The sequence below is a fragment of the Tachyglossus aculeatus genome, chromosome 16 (assembly GCF_015852505.1).
Source record: "Tachyglossus aculeatus isolate mTacAcu1 chromosome 16, mTacAcu1.pri, whole genome shotgun sequence".
NCBI classification, from domain to species: Eukaryota; Metazoa; Chordata; class Mammalia; order Monotremata; family Tachyglossidae; genus Tachyglossus; species Tachyglossus aculeatus.
In genome coordinates, this window is record NC_052081.1 from 42,190,573 (window position 1) to 42,210,608 (window position 20,036).

General features: G+C 52.2%; 1 protein-coding gene across 1 annotated transcript in view; it reads left to right on the top strand.

Moving 5' to 3' along the window:
- PSMB2 (proteasome 20S subunit beta 2) overlaps positions 1 to 13,077 on the top strand; it is a 31,785-nt gene extending 18,708 nt beyond the window's left edge. Inside the window, exons 4-6 of the mRNA XM_038757866.1 lie at positions 7,683 to 7,845; positions 10,030 to 10,079; positions 12,824 to 13,077. Of these exons, the coding sequence (XP_038613794.1) occupies positions 7,683 to 7,845; positions 10,030 to 10,079; positions 12,824 to 12,931 (321 nt within the window). The 3' untranslated portion in view covers positions 12,932 to 13,077. The remainder of the gene's footprint in view (positions 1 to 7,682; positions 7,846 to 10,029; positions 10,080 to 12,823) is intronic.
- Positions 13,078 to 20,036: the final 6,959 nt, after the last annotated feature.

The window sequence follows — 20,036 nt, forward strand, 5'->3', positions numbered from 1 at the left end:
CAAAAGATTTACTCAGAGAAGTGGCCCTGTTAGTGCTCCTTTCTGGTGACCTTCTAGGCAAGTTAAATAATCAAAGTGACTTCTGTTTATTTGGGGGCGGGGGCGCGGGGTGGAGATATCATGGGTGCTGTAGTGCTCTGAGGTTGTACCATACTGGTCGGGTGTGGAATATTCAGAACAGTCCAAGCCCTGTCCTGCCCGGTTAATCACCAGTGTATATACCCACCATTTTTCCCCCAGAGGGGAGCCGGCCGGTGGACTTTCAAAAAAAAAAAAAGCCCACAGCCAGCAGAAAAGGCTCTGACAACCTCTTGTAAGAGTGGGCCATGTGATGTCATCGGACCTTCAGCGATGTGTGTATGTGGGTGTGTGTCTGTAAGCATTACCCGCTGGAGTATTATGTTTTTGATTAGCAAGTGAAATTAATGGAGAAAACAAATACCGTGTTAACTAGTTGGTATAATAAGGCGTCTGTGCCCCATTGCTTCTCAAAGCACTACATTTTGTATGCATTCTAATTACAATATGGTTGCCACTCGAACCAGAAAGAGAAGGGAGCTTGGGGCCCCGTGGTGTCAGTGGTGCTCGGGGCTTGGTCAGAGCGAGGCCCAAGCCACCAGGTGAGAAAGTTACAGCCTGGCAGCTCCTTGGGACTCTCTGGTTTGGTGTTTGGACTTAATAACCCCTCCCCTTATCTAGTTCACCCTCCGTGCATTCGAATCAACATTGACTATTGGCAGAGCCTTTAGAGAGCTGGTGAACACACCCAAGTTTAGAATCAAAGGCATTTTCCCCCACCCAGGTGGCTTTAATTTATGCCCTTGGAGATCATCCACTAGGGTCCGTGGAACATCTCTGGTTTTGTGGGTCGAAATCTGGCCTGCCAGGTTGTCACGGGGAGCCGACAGCTCCGGTCCCTCTGAACCTCTTGTAGCCCCTGCTGGTTAGCATTTAAAATGAAACTTTACACCTCATCGCCATAACCACGTCAGTATTTTCTCCGAGGTGTCCCTAATGGCAGTGGGAAAATGAAGTTGCTGGCTTCACTCCTGGACCGAACTGCTGATTGGTCTCCATAAGTTTCCTTTCAGCATCGTTCTGAAAAGCCGTAACCTTAAACCCTCTGAGAGTTGGTGTTCTCATTCTGGAGGTGGTCCATCTTTTCCACGTTTGACTCTCTGCCAGCTTTTTTGAGTAGGATGGTATTTGTTAGGTGCTAACTACAGGCCACTACTACTACACTGTTCTAAAACAGATGAGAATAGGCCTTCAACCGGGGGGTGGGGTGGGGGGCCTTGTCGGAGTTTATCGGCACAAATGTTTTTCAGTTCAGGATGGATGCCCCTTATAGATGTCTGAGTGCTAATGGGTAGCCAAACTCATTGTGATTGACACTCATTCCAGTCAGAAGCTCAAGGGACCGAACCATCTTGGGTTGAGCTGCCTTGGACAGAGGGCTAACGGGTAGCCAAACTCATTGTGATTGGCACTTATTTCAGTCAGAAGCTCAGGGTACCGAACCGTCTTGGGTTGGGCTGCCTTGGACAGGCCCACTTCCAGTTTGGCTTGGAATTTTGGTTGCTTTTGGAGCCCAAGCCAGCGCTGGATTAAGTCCTTGATAATAGCAATCATAATTGCAATATTGGTTAAGCACTTGCCATGGGCCAGGTACTGTACTAATCACCGTGGGGGAAGCTGTAAGATAATTGACATGTAGATAAACCGCTCTTGACTGTATTTCCTCCTCCCCAACCCAAACCCAGACCACAAACCCGAGTGGTGTCTGCTCGAAAGGAGGAATCGTGGAAAATGCCAGCAGCACAGCTTCCAAATGCATCGCCACAGCCAAAGCAGCTCCCCTTCCCCTTTCCTAGCCAGCAGGGAGGAAGAAGTCAACTCCCAGGGCGCAAGGAAGTGTGAAACTTGGAATTTCCTTCCTTTTTTTCCCTCGCCTCCTGCCTCCCACCTGCCGCTGGAAACGTTAAGCAGGGTGATCGTGAAAGGCCCCGTGTTCTGAACATCTGTGGGCATCTCAAAATCACATGTCCCCTCAACCCAGAGCCAGTGCTGAAGACCACCTGGAGAAATAGCTGGGTTGGAAAGAAGAGCTGGCCTGGGAATTAAGACAGTTTACTCTAGCCACGCTGCCACCCCCAGATTAAACTCCTCTGTTGCTTTGGCCCATTTCCATTTTCCCCCTCCTCCTCATTTTCCCTTCTCCTCTCCCCATGGCTCACTAACCTACGGGGAATAGCCACTCGTTTCCTACATTGCTCTGCAAGCCAAGGTGCAGCGGGTCACCACAGGGAGCAGGAACAACAGCATTCTCTGGAGCCCCGCGGCCCGTCGGGATGTCGTGTGATTCAATTATAGGTGGCAACGACTGGCCGGGCTCCAGAGAGATACTGTCAATTCCTCCCCTTTTTTTCCCTTTTTTTCCTCTTTCTCCCCCACCCCCATGTCCACGCTCGGCGGGAAGCTTCCTCACTCCCACTTCTCTTCCCCCTCGCTGTGACTTTGGTTTCCGCCAGATGTCACACCGCTGCTTGGCACCGCCCAGACTCCCATCGCCAACGTTTCTCATTTTTTCAGTGTACTTATGGCAACCATTCTCCCCAAGCTGTAAAAGCCATGGCATATCACGGACCTTTTAACCGAAGTCTGAGGGGGAAAAGCCAACTGGGCTATCGAGTGTGTGTCTGGGAATCGGGGCGGGAGGGGGATGATCAACTTAACTTCAGAATAGATTTTTGTGGGTTTGGATAGAATGATAGTTCGGGTTGGTCCTGGAGCTCTGAGCAGAAGAAGATTTCTTTTCCAAACACCCCAGGAGAAGCAAGAGACAAACTGATCCATCATGGGTCTGGTGTAAGTTTGCCCCCGAACAGTGCTGGGTGGGGTAACTTGGGACTTTTTCATTAGCCTTCCATAGGTGTCCTCTGGTTGCCCAACCAATCAGGCAGCCCACCCTCACCTCAAACACAAAGACACATTCTACACTGCGGTGTCATCTGCAAACTGCTCGAGTTAGCCGCGCTTTAAAAATAAGAGTCTCTCCCACGTCGGGTTAAAAAAAAGGAAAGTTAGTGCGCTGGGTTGTTAAAGATTCTGTTTCAAGAAAAGGGCTTCTTTGGTGGAGGACAGGGAAAGGGTTTAGCAAGGGAGAATCGAATGCAGAAAATGAGGGGAGCGACCGAGGTTGACCAACCTAAAGGGGTTCGATGGCTGAGGAGGAGGAGTTCGATGTCCGGGAGGGGGTCACGAAGACCTAATTTTAATAGATGTGCGAGAGAGTCACAGTAGACGTAAATATTTGAGGCAGAAGAAATTGAGTCGTCAACAATCTGGAGACTCAGAGTGAGTGTGTGTATACTCTGATGGTCCCCCCCCCCCCCCCCCCCCCCAAACACTTTCAGCTTAAGGATGGCGTGGCTGGGCAACGAGCACATTGAGAGTGGAGAGAGTTAATGCCGGCTGGGCAACAAGCACATTGAGAGTGGAGAGAGTTAATGCCGGAAAGAGGAAAACAGGCTCCTTTAACGCCCCCAAGTGCGCCCGAGGACCAGATACTGATACACCCCCGAGGACCAGCTCCTCAGCCAGTGGGGAATGCCCAAACTCTGGCCAGGGAAAGGTCCCTCTGCCCCCGGGGGGAACCGAGAAGCCTACTAGAAAGCCAGTCACTGAGCGGGGATTACCCTGTTAGGGCTGGAGTGGAAACTGTTTCTCAGGCGGTGGCATAATTGGGCCCAATAGCTATTCCCCTGTTAGCAGGGGAGGTATTTACCTCTTGCAGGGCCGAGCATTAACCGTTGGAGGTGCAGCCCCAACCCACGGAATGGGTTTCCTGGCTCTCCCCGGAGGTGTGAAGTGGGCACCCCACCCGGGTGCCAGACCCTGCCGAGGGGATGGGGTACAGGCAGAGAATCGGTCAGATTAGGGGGTTGTCCTGTTCAGGGACACCCTGCCGGACAGGGAACCAGTGGGGCAAGGGACCACGAGCTTGTTCATTCATTTATTCAGTTGTATTTATTGAGCCGTTAACTGTGTGCAAAGCACCGTACTAAGCTCTTGGGAGACTACAATATAATAACAGACACCTTCCTGCCCACAACAAGCTCACAGTGTAGAGGGGGAGACAGAAATGAATATAAATAAATTAGATATATACAGGTGTGCTGTGGGGATGGGAGGGAGGATGAAGTAAGAGCGGCGCCGAAGGGAGTGAGAGAAGAGAGGAGGGCTTAGTTAGGGAAGGCTTCTTGGAGGCGGTGTTCCTTCAGTAAGGCCTTGAAGTAAGGTTTTGGCATTGTGGGGAGGGAGGCTCTGCGAGGTTCTCTCTGAAATTTTAAAGTGATAGCGTGAGCCAGAGAGCTCTCCCGGAGCGCTGTCAGAAGAATTTCAGAAGCGGCAAGTCGTTACACAGATGTATTGATTTAATTAGCCTGGATAACACCATTTATTTGTGCTCAAGCTTCTCACACATGCAGAAGTTGGCGGTTTGAAGTCACACGATAATTTGTGAGTTATCTTCCGAGCCACGTGTCATGGCCTCTGTAAACCAACTTTGGGGGGGTGCCTGTGAGATGCTGAAGCATAAATAAATGATATTATCCAGGCTAATTAAGCCAATGCGGTCTGGGTGGCAGGTTGCTCTTGGGATTCTTTTGACTCGGGGTTCCGTCGGCCCCCTTCTTGAACTCGGCGGTTTATTGGGATGATCGAGAAACCACCTTGATCGGGAAGCCCAGGACCTCGGGCAACTGACGCAGGTACCAAATCCTGGGATCGGAGGTTCTGAGCCGCCTTGGCCCCATGCTGCTGGCTAGAACACGGGCATACTTATGAAGAATTTTGGAAGACCGCTCGGCAGAATCCCTTTCACCACCGACAGCAGCTTTTATTGAACCTCTTCTGAGCGAAGAAGAGCACTGTGCTGGGTGCTTGGGAGCATCCAGCAGAAACCCCCACCTTCAAGCTTACAAGTCTAATAGGTGGGGGGTTGGGGGAAGGAGCGAGAGAGGCCAGATGGCCAAACCTATGATAGGTAAAGGAGCAAGAACACGTGCATAAATGATCAAAATAAAAGGAGGTGATCAGATAATCCCTAACTCAACAAATATTCATCTGAGGCAGTGGGCTGGGACTAGGAAGGTGGGGGTTTATCAGGGAAAGCCTCTTGGAGGAGGCAGTAGGGAGAGAGCGCTACACAGAGGGAAAAGACCGAGCAGCAGCCTGGAGGCGGGAGGGTCATTCCCGCCGATGGCATCGCTCCATTAACAGGATAGTTACCCTGTAGGTCAGCTGTTCTCAGACTTTGCTGGGCCTCCGGCTAAACTTCGAAGGCAGCATAGTTGTAAAATTAGACTAATGATGGAAAGCTAGCAGGGACCCATGAATCATTCATGGTTCTTGAAAACGCACTGACTATCTAGGTCTGTTTTTCTCAGCGAGTCTGTGTGTGTGCCTTTGTCTTTCTCTGCATCCCTCTGAGTTCTCTGACTCCGTCCCTGTGTTTTTCTCTGGACCACTGTGTCTCTCTGTACCTTTGCTCCCACTCATGGCCATCCAGAAAACCCCTGACGCCCATGTTTGAGAAACACGGCTCTGGAACTAAGAGTTTGTGTGTTTGTACGGCAGGATGACTAAGAGACCACGCAGCGTCTTTTGGCTGTTGTAGTCTGAAACTGTAAGATTACAAAGGGCCTTTATGTCTGCCTGATGTTCTAGTACTGTGCTCTCACCCCCCAAAAATCCAATCGAGAGCATCTCCCCCTTTCTGTAACTTAAACACTTCCTTTTTTGTGTGGGATATTAGGATGTCGAGAGAACATTGCAGCGTTTCTAATGGATCTTGAATTGAGAGCATTTATTTTCTAGAGTGCCCAGAATGCTTCTCCTGTAGAATGATTTATTCTCAGCAAGTCCTCCTGAGAGCAGAAGGGGAAGCTTATCCATCCCCTCATTTTAAAAGTGGGGAAACTGAGGCCCGGGTTGCCTTGAGAGATTGGCTAAGAGGCCAAACGACGAGTCAGGGCCAGAGGCCGGGATCCCAGCTCCTAAATCGGGCTTTCCAATGGGAAATGGGCCTAGCAGGTCCTTGTTTCAGTCACTTAATCCGTAAATCAAGATATTTTTTGAGCGCTTACCATGTGCAGAGCACTGTACTAAGCGCTTGGGGGAGTATAATCCAACAGAGGTTGTAGACCTGTTCCCTGCCCACAACGAGATTATAGTCTAGGGACTAGTTTTCTTCCGAAGGCCTGACTCCAGATCAGTTTTCTTTTTATTTATGTAGTTTTTTCTCCCCTGTTCCTTGGAAGAATCTGTCAGTCTGTGAGCCCTAATGCAGAAGCTCTGTTTTGTGGTTTGGGTCTGCTTTTGGGGTCACTTTAAAGGTGTGAGCTCTTCCCGTTTCACTTGGCTAGCTTGTCGTCTCCAGTTTTCTAACAAGTACATAATATTTTCATTTGCTTTTCTAACGCGGGTTTTCCTCTGGCTGCCAAGTACCCATGTTAATAGCTCAGTCCTCAAAGAATGTAAAATACCATTTTTATAGGCATATAATCTGATTCCACTAACTCCATATTCTTCTGTGCTCTGTGATAGTGTGGTTAGTGTCTCTCCTATTAATGTGCATATAATCGCATATGTTTTGGGGATACACACATAACCGTGTACACGCACTGTTCCCCACTGTGGCAAATGCTGTCTGACTCCATATTCAGCTGAAAACACGAAACCGTGTAAAATAGGAGACAAGCAGCTGGGGCTCTAGAGCATTAGGTGATCTGGGAACTTAATGTGGTAAGTGGCCAGGCTGCCTCGGTGGAGATGGGTGGTCCGCCATGGACGGAGAGTCAGAGAGACGCATCCAAGTCTTCCCCGCCGATCCCACTGCGCTCTGAGATCAGGGAGAGGGGGGAGTCGCAAAGACGAGAGCCACCCAACTGGAACCCCTCACTCCGGGCATGGATTAAAAATTTCCTTTCAGACCCGGAAGCTCTTAGGCGTCTTGAGCGATTCACTGGCGGGTAGCTCTCCTTCCCCGATGGATAGTGCTGACTTCCGTCCAGGGACTTTTCTTCTCCTTGTTGGTCTCTCCCCTTCTCGGCTCGCCACCAGCAATGGTGCCTGCTTTTGCCACCGGGGCCCGCAGAGCTTGCCCCTCTGTGGAATGGATCGCCGTGGCCGGGTCACCTTCTCAGAGTTTAAGCACAAACATCCCATCTCAGCCTGCTGGGGCCTATTCTGGGAGGTGGGCTTGGGGATAATGCGTTCTTGTCAACGCTGCCCGATGGTTTCTGCCTACCGGCCCCTCCAACAACACGGGGAGTGGCAAGATCCCCCATCTCCTCCCGAGGCAGGGAGAGGCCTCTGAGCCGTACTCTCCGGAGCCCTTGTCCCACTCCTTGTCTTTCTGGGTGCCTTCGAGTACAGAAAGCACTCCTTTTTCGTAGAAGAAAGCTGGGCAGCCCCTTCCCCTGCCCCCACCGGGCCCTGTGTTTAAATACTCGTCTGCAGGAAAACTGGCGACGGCTGGGAGCACTTTGTTTCCAGCAGGACTGACTTTTAGATTCCCAGTGAACCTGGAAAGTGGAAGAAGCGAGGCCCCCCTTCCCCCACCCCCCCAACATATACCACACCTGCCCCAGAGAGCCGTGTGTCGTTTCCCTCCACAGACCCCATACCATGTGAACCTTCTCCTAGCCGGCTATGACGAGCACGAGGGCCCGGCACTTTACTACATGGACTACCTGGCGGCCTTGGCGAAGGCTCCGTTCGCGGCCCATGGCTATGGCGCCTTCCTGACCCTCAGCATCCTGGACCGGTATTACAAGCCAAGTAAGAGCCTGGGGACCGGGGATGAAACAGCCGACCGACCACCGGCTCCCAGCTGTCCGGATCTGGGGGAGAGGGTAGGGGTGGCAGAGGTGGGCACTACCCTCTGGATAGGAAAGGTGGGGTGACCGGGAGCCGCTGATGGGCTTCTCTGCAAGACAACTGTAATTGCCCCTCACCCCTCCCCACCCCTGGGTCACCGTGGGGTCCTCAGAGAGGCAGCGGGGTCTAGTGGGAAGAATCTAGGGGCCAGGAGACCCAAGGACTAGTCCCAGCCCTGCCACTGGCCCCCTGAGCACCCTTGACAAGTCATCTTTGGGCTTCGGTTTCCTCCCCCGTAAAATGGGGCTAAGGAGCCCCGCCTCTCCTGGCCTCTCAGGGATATTGTGAGGGACAGAAAGATATAACTGATGTGAAAGCACTTTGGAAGAAATAAAAGTGCAATACAAATTCAAGATATTATTATTAGTATTATTACTGTTATTATTAATAACGATCATTATCACTGTCATCATCATGATTGCACCTGGCTCCGCGTGCTGCTGGCAACCCCAGTGCTGTCAGACAGCGCGGTACCTTGAGCTCACACTTATGCCACCCAGAAATAATTCTCTTTTTGTTCAGAGATTTTAAGGGGTGAAGCTTATTCTGAAAGCCCTCCCAACCCCTGGCCACCCTGGCCGCTGGCAAATCCGTGGCTGCTAGTGATGATGATGACGGTGGTAACAAAAATGGTATTTATAAAACACTTACTATGTGCCCAGCACTTAGCCAAGAACGGAGGGAGATGCAGGATAATCAGTTTGGACACAGTCCCTGTCCCGCACGGAGTTCTCTATCTTAAGGAGGTGGGAGAACGGGCATTTTCTCCCCATTTTCAGGTGAGAAAACTGAGGCACAGAGAAGTTAGGTGAGTTGCCCAAGGTCACACATCAGGCCAGTGGAACAGACAGGACTAAAACCTGGATGTCCCAAATTGCAGTCCCAGGCCCTTTGCGCTGGTCTACACCACTTTCCGGGCTAGAGCGGAATCCCCCCTCATTGCTGTCGTTCGATACAAACGATCGGTCAGCCGGAGTAGTCCGAGTCACGCGGTGCCACGGAGGCTTGAAGACCTTGAAGTTTCCTTGTTTTAAGCCGCTGTCGCAGCCCCCGTTAAACGCGGACTGAGTTCCTGTAACTCCAGCGCTGCCCCTGCTCAGTGTCGCCTTCCGCTGCCCATTCCCCACGGACCCGAGGCCCGGCCGCCGTCAGATTGGAAACCTGGGGACTCTGAGTTGCCCGGCATCCCTCGACTCCGAGGGTTGGGTGCCAATAGTCCCACTTCCCTGACTTGCTACTGACTCAGGGCTGCAGGCCCCCAGCTCCCCCCCGCTAGACCACTCTGGGGGTGCCACGCCTTCGCCTGCCTGACCCCGGGGGTGAGAATCTCATCGGTCTCCTGGCCGCCGCCGCCAACAACAACAACCAAAGCCTTACGAGCCTAACGGCCGGGTGCTTCCATTTCCTCCCAGGATCTCTCTCGTGACTCACGGCTCCCAACGGAGGCACTGCCCCATCCTCCCCTCCTGCCACCCCCCCCCCCCCCAGTCCCTCCAACCCCCAAACATCTCACCGCGTCGTCGCGGTGTGTGCCGTCCCCGTTGAGTGCCGCTCCCGATGTAGGAGACTCGCCCCGCTCTTCCCCACGTGCCTCTCCCGTTATTAAAACTAATACCCAGCAGGGAATGTAGCACCAAACCCGATCCCCACCCTTTCCCACTGACTTGCAGCTGGCCCCGGGCAGATGGAGCTGATTTAAAACTGTAATAAAGTCAAGGAGGCAGAGACGGCCGGACTTCTCGAAAGCCGGGTCCCTGGCCATGGGAGGCAGAATTCCGTCACGCTTTCCAGCCAGTGGAACAAATTGATTCTCAATGGCTTGTGGCAGTGTGAGCGCTTGGGTCCGGCGCAGCCCGAAGTACATATGGAATGTGTTTGCGCTGAACGGCAAGGAGGCTTTCTCTTTGACTCTTTTCTTCTTCTCCTACTTCCCCTTCTTCTCCTCCTCCTTCTCCTCCTCCTCCTCGTGTGCGCGCTTAGCCGAAGAGGTGGTTTAAATCGAATAAAAAGTTTGGAGTGGGGAGAGCCGGACGCTAATTAAAGCCGCCTGTGTGCGCGTCTGAGCCTGCCTGTTTTCTCTTTCAGGTATCACACGCGAGGAGGCCATCAAGCTCCTGAAGAAATGTCTGGCGGAGGTGAGTGGTTCCCATGTGATCCGGAGAAAGGAATGTCTGTCTGCCTCCGTCTGCCAATATTTCTCCGGTTCCTCTGTCGCATTTTTCCCCATCCTTGCCAGAAGGCGTAATAAATACCCACCGGCCAGATGCGGGGTGGCGGCCGAGGGGAGGGTGGGCTTGGTGGGGAGCAGCCTTGTTGTCTTTGCTCGCATGGTTCACGTCCTCCCCAATGTAAACTTTTCAGCTTAATTGCTTTTCTTTACTTCTGGTCCTTCCGAACTTAACATAATATTGGTCTAGCCGGCCGCGGAGGGCGTCTTCTTAACTTTCTTAGCTTGGTCTCCCCCTTCCTCCGTCCCGTCCTCCCCTCCCCTCCTGGTTCTCCAGGGCCAGGGGCGATTGGCATATGCTGGGTAATCTCTGTAAAAACGGGCTGGGGGCGGGGGAGTGGGAAACACCCACACGTCACTTGAAATCAATGAGGAAAAGTATGGCCTCAGACCCTGGCGGCCGCGCCTCGGTTCCACGAAGGAGGAGAGCCAGAACGGCCCATGGATTCCCAGTGGGACGGGGTCTGTCTTCCCAGCGGCCTCCTGGAGCAGCGTTAGGGAGCCCGGGGCTGTGCGCGGGCTCGAGGTTGGAAGGACCAGGAGCCTTGGAAAGTCACTTTTCAGAAGAGCATTTCGAGGGCTTGGAGTATTAACTCTTCGACTCCCTACCCTGGTCCCGGGGCTGGGCCTCGACCAGGCTTTGGCACCCGCACGGCCCCGTTTTGTAAGAAGGATGGCTGGGCGTGGGCGTGGGTGATGAATGTTAAGTTTGTCTTCTCACACAAGCACTTTGCTTTAACCCAGCTCCCCCCCTCCCTCCCCCTCCTTCCCTCTCCGTTTCCCTCTTCCCCCTCCTCCGTGCCCTCTTGTTTGTAAATCTCTCCCTCCAAAGCAGGGCTGAGAACAAACTCCCTTTCATACCTTTCCCAGCCAGTCAGCTGAGAGCTGGGGCAGCTGGGGAGCCGAAGGGTTGTCGCGCGTTAGCAGGCTGGAACCCCCGGCGTGTGGCGTGGAAGGCTTTTGTTTCCCGGCACGCACAAAGACGGTCATTAAGCGCGGCCCAGCCGGCGCGGAGGCTCGCTCTTGACCTCAGACTCGTTCCTGAACGTTGCCTAAAAGACGGTCGGCGGTCAGGCCGGGGCGCGGGAGGGCCTCCCTGCAGTGGAGCAAGGTGGGAGACAATAAGCAGCGTGGTGTTGGTTAAGCACTCTGTGCTCCGCACCGGGGTGGGTAGCCGGGTAGAACACGGTTCCCCCCCGCCCACCCCGGGCTCATGGTCTGAGAAAGAGGAATACTGGGCGTGGGCTCCCCGTTGGGCAAACGAGGGGATTGAGGCCCAGGAAAGTGAAGTGACTTGCCGTAGGTTGCACAGAAGGCAAGTGGCAGAGCTGGGATCTAGCTCCCGGACCCTTGGTCTTTCCACCAAAGGGCTGCAAGGCGAGCTTTATCAGAATTTCCACCACAGTGTTGTCATTCAAGTGTCCATCCTGGCCGGTGGTTGCAGAAGACCGAGGGGGCCTGCCCTCGAGAAGCCTGGGGTCTAATGGGGGACGTTGTAAAAAAAAGTGCTGGGCCTTTTGAAGGACGGAGGTGAACGCAGCCCTTCAGCTGTTCTCCCTCCTTCCCTCTCGGACTGGGAACCCCGGGTGACACAGAGACCGTGCCTGATCCAATTTTCTTGATTTTTGCCCTGGCTTTATAAGCCAACAGCGAGGTCCGGTTGATGCCCTGCGGTGGCATACCTTTGTAAGATCCCTTTGCCAACTCCCCCCTGGCCCAGGAAGCCTTGTTGGAGAGTGGGAAAGAAGAGAGGGCAGGGCGGGCAGTGGTGCGGAGTCTCTGCTAAAATCCAGCGGGGACGACCCGGTCGGAAGCGGACGATGGGGAACCCGCGAAGCAGGCTGTGTTGGCAGGCGCTCAGTTAAATCCTTTAACAGAGTTACTCCTTTATTAGGTATTAGTTCAAGACAAATTTCCCAAGATGTAGCGCTGAGATAAATTTGGGCGTGACAGGCTGATTGGGTTAACAATCTGAGGTCTGAGGTCTGACATCACCCCGGGCCCAGACCCTCCCTCAGTCTTAAAGATGGGACCCTCCGCCCTGAAAGCCACTGGTGACCGAGCATGTCCAGGAAGAGTCCAGACCAGGGAAGAGTGAGAGCGCAGGGCGGAGTTTGGATTTCTTTTGGATTTCTGACCTCGGGGGCTTGTCGGTCGAGAAGGATTCGGCTGCCTCCCCCTGAGCCCACTGTAGCCCCCAAATTGCGGTGCCAGGAGGAAAGGAGGAATGTGAGGTGTTGATTTTGAGAGGTGGTGGCAACCCCGTGGGAGGGAGAAGGAATGAATTTAGCTCGCTTGGTCAAGTGACCCAGTGGTCAGTGTGACTGGCACTCTTTGTGAAGGTCTCCCCCTTCTCCATCCTTCCATTTCTCTTTTCTCCCTCCCTCTCTATGCCATCTACATACAACCCCCCCCCTCCAGGGGGGCAGGATGGACATTCCTGAACAATATCCTCCTCCCCCCACCCCCCACCCCGCCCCAGCTCTTCTCAAATGGCTAGGAGCCTGGGGCAAGGAAGGCCCTGCTATCCTGGGCCAGCTCAGTGGCCCTGGTTCAGAGATGTAGAAGCCTCTGACCAGGGTGTCCTGTCCCTTGGACTCTTATCAAGCCTCCAGTGTAACCTTGTGGCCCCTCCCTCTCTCTTCCTGTCAGCTGAAGAAACGCTTCATCCTGAACCTGCCTTCTTTCACCGTGCGGATCATCGACAAAGATGGCATCCATGACATGGAGACCATCCCACTGTCCAAAGAGAGTTCTTAGCCCTGCCTTTTCCCTTCCTCCTCCCCCTCCAGCCCATTCCCATCCGACTTCCTCCATCGGATCCCATAGTTTTCTACCGTTTTGAAGAACCCAGTTTGATGACTCGGAAATGGATTATTCCAATAAAGACAGGTATATTGAAATGTGGGCTCTCGCAATTTGTTTTGTTTCTCGATGAGCCTTCTCCTCGGGCTGACGGGAGACCAGAGCGTTTTCTGCCAATAGGAATCCGTGGCCGGACTCAGTGTTGTTTTTACGATTTTTTCCAGCCCCCGGGCCTGTTGAGAAGTTCTGTCCCCTCTTGCCACTCCCACCCCTCAGGTTCTCCACCCCTTGGCTGCCCACACGGGAAAGAACAGGGGTGGGATGGGGAGTGTTGGAAAGGTTTAAAGAGAGGCAGGAGGATGTGCCCAGGTGCTCTATCCTCAAAAGCAAGTAGCAAGCCGGAGAAGCTGCCCAAGTTGCCCCTAAATGTGCCAGCCCTCCCAGACTTTGACACGAGCCTCTGATGGCTCCAGATCCTCTCCCTCAAAAGCAGGATCCTCCCTTCCAGGGTCACCACTGTGCAGCACGAACTCGGCAGGGTCTCGGTCCTAGTGGAGGAAACGCTCCTTGTAGGAAGGGAACGTGGCACATCTTTTTCTTGGAAATTCCCATGGGTTGAATGCAGTTCGTTGCTCACAGTGGACCCTCCATGAATACCAAACCTGAATGAGACTTGGATCGTACCCATCCCGAGCAATCGATCAGGCAATCAGTGGTATTTATTGGGTGTGTACCGTTTGCAGAGCAGTGCACTAAGCACTTGGGAGAGTACAGTACAACAGGATCAGTAGACACCTTCCCTGCCTACACTGAGCTTTCCATCTAAACAGTAAAACGACAGGCTGAGGGGGTGGGATGAGTGGCAAACAATCCTTAGCAAGGGTTCTGCCCCTTTTAGACCGTGAGCCCACTGTTGGGTAGGGACTATCTCTATATGTTGCCAACTTGTACTTCCCAAGCGCTTAGTACAGCGCTCTGCACACAGTAAGCGCTCAATAAATACGATTGATTCTGTTCTCGAAATTTATTTTTATCAACATCCATCTGTAAACAGGTGATTATTAGAAAAGCATTTATCCCTAACCGAGCCCCCCGCCCGGACATAGGTCGGGGAGGAGAGCCACCTGCCTGGCCTCGGGGCAGGGCGAGCACAGCGGATTTTTCGCCGATGGAGCGATATTGGGGTTTTACCGGGAATCGATGTCTCAACCATCTCCAGGAAGAAAGTCATGTCGACCTCTGGTGCGCCAGGACAGAATGGAAAAACGAGAGGGCTGAGGCCACCGAGAACGTCTTGGAGGTTCCTGGCCTTTCCCGAGCCGGAATCCAGGTGCTCGGCCTCCCACCCGAGGTTCCGGGGCCTGGGGCTCTGAGGCCTCTCCTCGGGGCCCTTGCCCCTCTGGAACTAGGCCTTTAATTTCAAAAGAACAATCCCCACGGGAGTAGACCTCCAGCCCTCCTCAGGACTCTCCCGTGATCTGCTGCATATTGATTTTACAAGTTTTTAAATTAACAGTTAAGCCATCTTGGAGTCCGGGTGTCGCTGGGGTCCATCTGACAGGGACTCCTAGCTCTCACGGGTCAGGGTCAGGTAGAGTTAGATGGGGCTTCGAGTCCCATTTCCCCCCACCTCACCCCAGACAGATACCTAACCTGGGTCCTCTAGAAAAGAAAATGGGAAAAGATTTCATAAATCCCCCTACCCACCTCCTCGCTTGATCCTACTGTCCCCGTGACTTGGAAATGACGTTGAGCTGTCTGAGCGAGTCCCAGTCCTAGCATTTTAATTTAAGGCTGCCAGATGTGTGGAGAAGGAACTGCGGAGGAAACCATCCCTGCTAAAAAAAACTAAAGGGGGAGAGGGAGGGGGAAATCCACCTTGTTCTCGTCAGGGACAAACCAAACAAGTCGGTGGCTGAATTTTATTTTATTCTTTTTGTAAAATTTCCCCAGGAAAGAAAGAAATTATAAAGGGAAAAATAAAAAGCCCTGACCCTCGTTAAAGTCTTTCTGGGTTATTCCAACATCCACGTTTGAGCTGTTTTCTTTGCCCTGGCTAATAATCCCAACCATATGTCTTATGAGCAAGGCCTCCAGGCTGAAAGAGTTAACAAGGCCCTGCTCTCATTTCGATTTCCTGTTTGGAGATGGTCCCCTTCCTGGGGGCGAGAGGCGGGCGGCTAATGGAGCAGAGGGAAGGTTCTAGTGCGCCCTAGTCAGGCCTGGGGATCAATCAATCAATCGTATTTATTGAGCGCTTACTGTACTAAGCAGAGCACTGTACTAAGCGCTTGGGAAGTACAAGTTGGCAACATATACAGTCCCTACCCAACAGTGGGCTCACAGTCTAGAAGAGGGGATCATCATCATCATTAATCGTATTTATTGAGCGCTTACTATGTGCAGAGCACTGTACTAAGCGCTTGGGAAGTACAAATTGGCAACATATAGAGACAGTCCCTACCCAACAGTGGGCTCACAGTCTAGAAGAGGGGATCAACTGTAAAGGGATGAATCCCCTCTTCTTCTGGTGATCCTGTGACCTACAGCTTCTCCAGAGGTGCATGTACCCCATTCTACTCCCCCAATCCGTTGGAGATAGTTATTCAGGGCTGACTGTGCAGAGCACTGTACTAAACGCTTGGGAGATACGTTCCCTGCCCACAACCCTCATCCTGCCACAGGGGACGACCACTTGATCTGTATTGACGTCTGCCTCCCCTTCTAGACTGTAAGCTCATTGTGGGTGGGGAATTGTGCCTGTTTATTGAGAAGCAGCGTGGCTCAGTGGAAAGAGCCTGGGCTTGGGAGTCAAAGGTGATGGGTTCTAATCCTGGCTCCGCCAATTGTCAGCTGTGTGACTTCGGGCAAGTCACTACTTTGTGCCTCAGTTACCTCACCTGTAAAATGGGGATTAAGACTGCGAGCCCCACGTGGGGCAACCTGATCACCTTGTATCCTCCTCAGTGCGCAGGACAGTGCACGTAATAAGCGCTTAACAAATACTATCATTATTATTGTTATATTGTACCCTCCCAAGTGCTTAGGGAGTGTGCTTACTGTGCTTAATGCCTGGAATGCCCTCCCTCTGCCCATCTGCCAAGCTAGCTCTCTTCCTCCCTTCAAGGCCCTACTGAGAGCTCACCTCCTCCAGGAGGCCTTCCCAGACTGAGCCCCTTCCTCTCCCCCTCGTCCCCCCTCCATCCCCCCCATCTTACCTCCTTCCCTTCCCCACAGCACCTGTATATATGTATACATGTTTGTACATATTTATTACTCTATTTATTTATTTTACTTGTACATACCTATTCTATTTATTTTATTTTGTTAGTATGTTTGGTTTTGTTCTCTGTCTCCCCCTTTTAGACTGTGAGCCCACTGTTGGGTAGGGACTGTCTCTATATGTTGCCAATTTGTACTTCCCAAGTGCTTAGTACAGTGCTCTGCACACAGTAAGTGCTCGATAAATACGATTGACGATTGATGATGATGCTTACTGTAAGCCAGTGCTTACAGTAAGTGCTGAGTAAATATGGTTGAGTGAATGAATGAATTCCCAGTTGCTGCCATCAACCAGACATGCCTGCAGTGTGGGCTGGGATACAACTTGGGAGTCTGATGTAGGTTGGAGCAGTTAGGGCTGCCCTTTCATTGTTGAGGAAGGTGCGCTTTGTCCTGGGTGAGTGTGTTTTGACAGGAAGGCCGAGCCGGGAGCTAGTCTAGCGCCTCAGACTCCGTGGAACCAGAAAGAAGAATCACGTGGAACCATAAAGAAGGATCAAAACATCAGGACTTGGGGTTCCGGGGCAGGAGCTGAGTTGAAAGATGTGGGGGCTCTGGAGTCAGAGGTCGTGGGTTCAAATCCCAGCTCCACCAATTGTCAGCTGGGTGACTGGGCAAGTCGCTTAACTTCTCTGTGCCTGTTACCTCATCTGTAAAATGGGGGTTAATACTGTGAGCCCCCCTGTGAGACAACCTGATCATCACCTTGTGACCACCCCAGTGCTTAGAGCAGTGCTTTGCACGTAGTAAGTGCTTAATAAATGCCATTATTATTATCATGTGAGGGTCATTCCAGCGTGGCTCAGTGGAAAGGGCGCGGGCTTTGGAGTCGGAGGTCGAGGGTTCAGATCCCGGCTCTACCAACGGTCAGCTGTGTGACTTTGGGCAAGTCACTTAACATCTCTGGGCCTCAGTTCCCTCATCTGTAAAATGGGGATGAAGACTGTGAGCCCCCAGTGGGACAACCTCATCACCTTGTAACCTCCCCAGCGCTTAGAACGGTGCTTTGCACATAGTATGCGCTTAATAAATGCTATCATTATAATTATTATTATTCCGTTCATTCCTTCACTCAATCGTCTTTATTGAGCCTTTACGGTGTGCCAAGCACTGTACTAAGCGCTTGGGAGAGTACAATAGAACAGTAAACAGACACATTCCCTGCCCACAACGATTGCCAAAAGCCCCCTTTCGAGGGGGTGGTGGGCAGTGGGAGGGGCCAGCTCACAACCAGGGGCAACCTGCCAGCCTGAGGTAAAGACGAGAGACACTCAGGAGTCCTACCCCACCGTGGGGCTGCTTCTTCTTCTTCAATCGTATTTATTGAGCGCTTCCTGTGTGCAGAGCACTGTACTAAGCGCTTGGGAAGTACAAGTTGGCAACATATAGAGACGGTCCCTACCCAACAGTGGGCTGTAGCCTTCCGCCGAGGTTCTCAGTGTCCTTATCGCCCTGGGCCATCTCTCTAGACTAAACCCAGGCAGATCAAAACCGACTCCCCAGGCTCCAGTTGCATCAACATTCACAATCTTATTAGTTTCCTTTCCCCGGCCCCTTCGGGCGCGTTCAGTGGGGCTGGCGGAAGCACAGCCCTCCCCCGCTCTGGATTTGGGGCTCCCCCAGCCAGGGTCCTGGGGGCAACGGAGCTATCTCCTCCTCCTCTTCCTCCTCCTCCTGGTGCTCCCAACTCCTGCAGGGAGACGTCTGGCAAATGCGAAGTGACAGTTTAAGCGGTTTGGTTCCGTGCTAATATGCCATTAGGTAGTTATCCAATAAGGTTATTCTTGTTCTCTAACTCGAGCCAGCTGGGCTGGGACACTGAGGTGGGTGGAGGGAGCTAAGCGTCTCCCCTCCCCTGGGGCTCCGATTCCCCTTCCTTAATAACCTGCTTCAAACCTGGCCCCCCTGGGGTTGGGAAATCACTCAGTCAATCAGTCAGTCCATCAATCAATCGGATTTTTTGAGTGCGCGACGACTGTGCTAAGCTCTTGGGAGAGGGCAGTGCAGCAGTCACATGTTCCCTGTCCACAAGGAACTTACAGTCTAGAAACAGGACAAGGTAATACTAATAATAATACTTGTTCGTTCGTTCATCATCATCATCATCATCAACCGTATTTATTGAGCGCTTACTGTGTGCAGAGCACTGTACTAAGCGCTTGGGAAGTACAAGTTGGCAACACACAGAGACAGTCCCTACCCAACAGTGGGCTCACGGTCTATAAGGGGGAGACAGAGAACAAAACCAAACAAAATAAAATAAATAGAATAGATATGTACAAGTAAAATAAATAAATAAATAGAGTAATAAATATGTACAAACGTACATATATACAGGTGCTGTGGGGAAGGGAAGGAGGTAGGATGGGGGGATGGAGAGGGGGACGAGGGGGAGAGGAAGGAAGGGGCTCAGTCTGGGAAGGCCTCCTCTTTAGTTCCCCATGGCTCCGGAGTGGGAACGCCCTCTCTCCTCAGATTCATTCATTCAATCCTATTTATTGAGCGCTTACTGTGTGCAGAGCACTGTACTAAGCACTTGGAAAGTACAACTTGGCAACAGATAGAGACAGTCCCTACCCAACAAGGGGCTCACAGTCTAGAAGGGGGGAGGACAGCGCTTAGCACATAGAGCTTTCCAAATACCATCGTTATCATTATTATTCTTATTAACAATAATGATAATGATGGTACTTGTTAAGCGCTTACTATGTGCTAGGCACTGTTCTAAGCACTGGGGTAGATACAAGTTAATCAGGTTGGACATAGTCCCTGTCCCACAGGTCTTAAACCCCATTGGGAAGCAGCGTGGCTCAGTGGAAAGAGCACAGGCTTTGGAGTCAGAGGTCATGGGTTCGAACCCCGGCCCCACCACGTGTCTGCTGTGTGACCTTGGACAAGTCACTTAACTTCTCGGAGCCTCAGTTACCTCATCTGTAAAATGGGGATGGAAGCCTGTGAGCCCCATGCGGGACAACTTGAATACCTTGTATCCCCCCCAGCGCTTAGAACAGTGCTTTGCACATAGTAAGTGCTTAACAAATGCCATCATCATTATTATTATTTTACAGATGAGGTAACAGAGGCCCAGAGAAGCGAAGTGACTTGTCCAAGGTCATACGGCAGTCAAGCGGCAGAGCCAGGAAAAGAACCTAGCTCCTCTAACTCGCAGGCCCAGGCTCTTTCCACTAGACCAGGCAGAAACCCGGGAAAAAACAAGAGGCCCTGAATGGCCCTGAAAGAGAGAGCCGGGTCAGCCACAGCTCCCGCTCTTCAAGCAGGACAGCCAGCCCGCCCAAGGTCCGAGCACGGCCGTGCATTAATGAAAGAAAAACAGTGGCAGCACCAATCCACCCTTCAGTACCTGGTCCAGGCCGGCCCTGCGCTGTGTCCCGAGACCACGGACCCATTATTCAATAAATTCTATTTTTTTGAGCACTTGGTGTGTGCAGAGCACTGTACGAAGCGCTTGGGAGAGTACAACACAATACTATAACAGCCCACAACTATTTCCTGCCCATAGTGAGTTTACAGTTTAGAGGGGGAGCCAGACGTTAATATAAGTAAATAAATTACAGATACGTACCTAAGTGCTGTGACGCTGAGGGGGAGTGTTGAATAAAGGGAGCAAGTCATGGCTACACGGAAGGGAGTGGGAAAAGAGGAGAGTGGAAAAAGAGGAAATGAAGGCTTACTCAGGGAAGGCCTCTTGGAAGAGGTGTGCCTTCAATAAGGCTTTGAAGGTGAGGAGAGTAATTGTCTGTCCATTCATTCATTCATT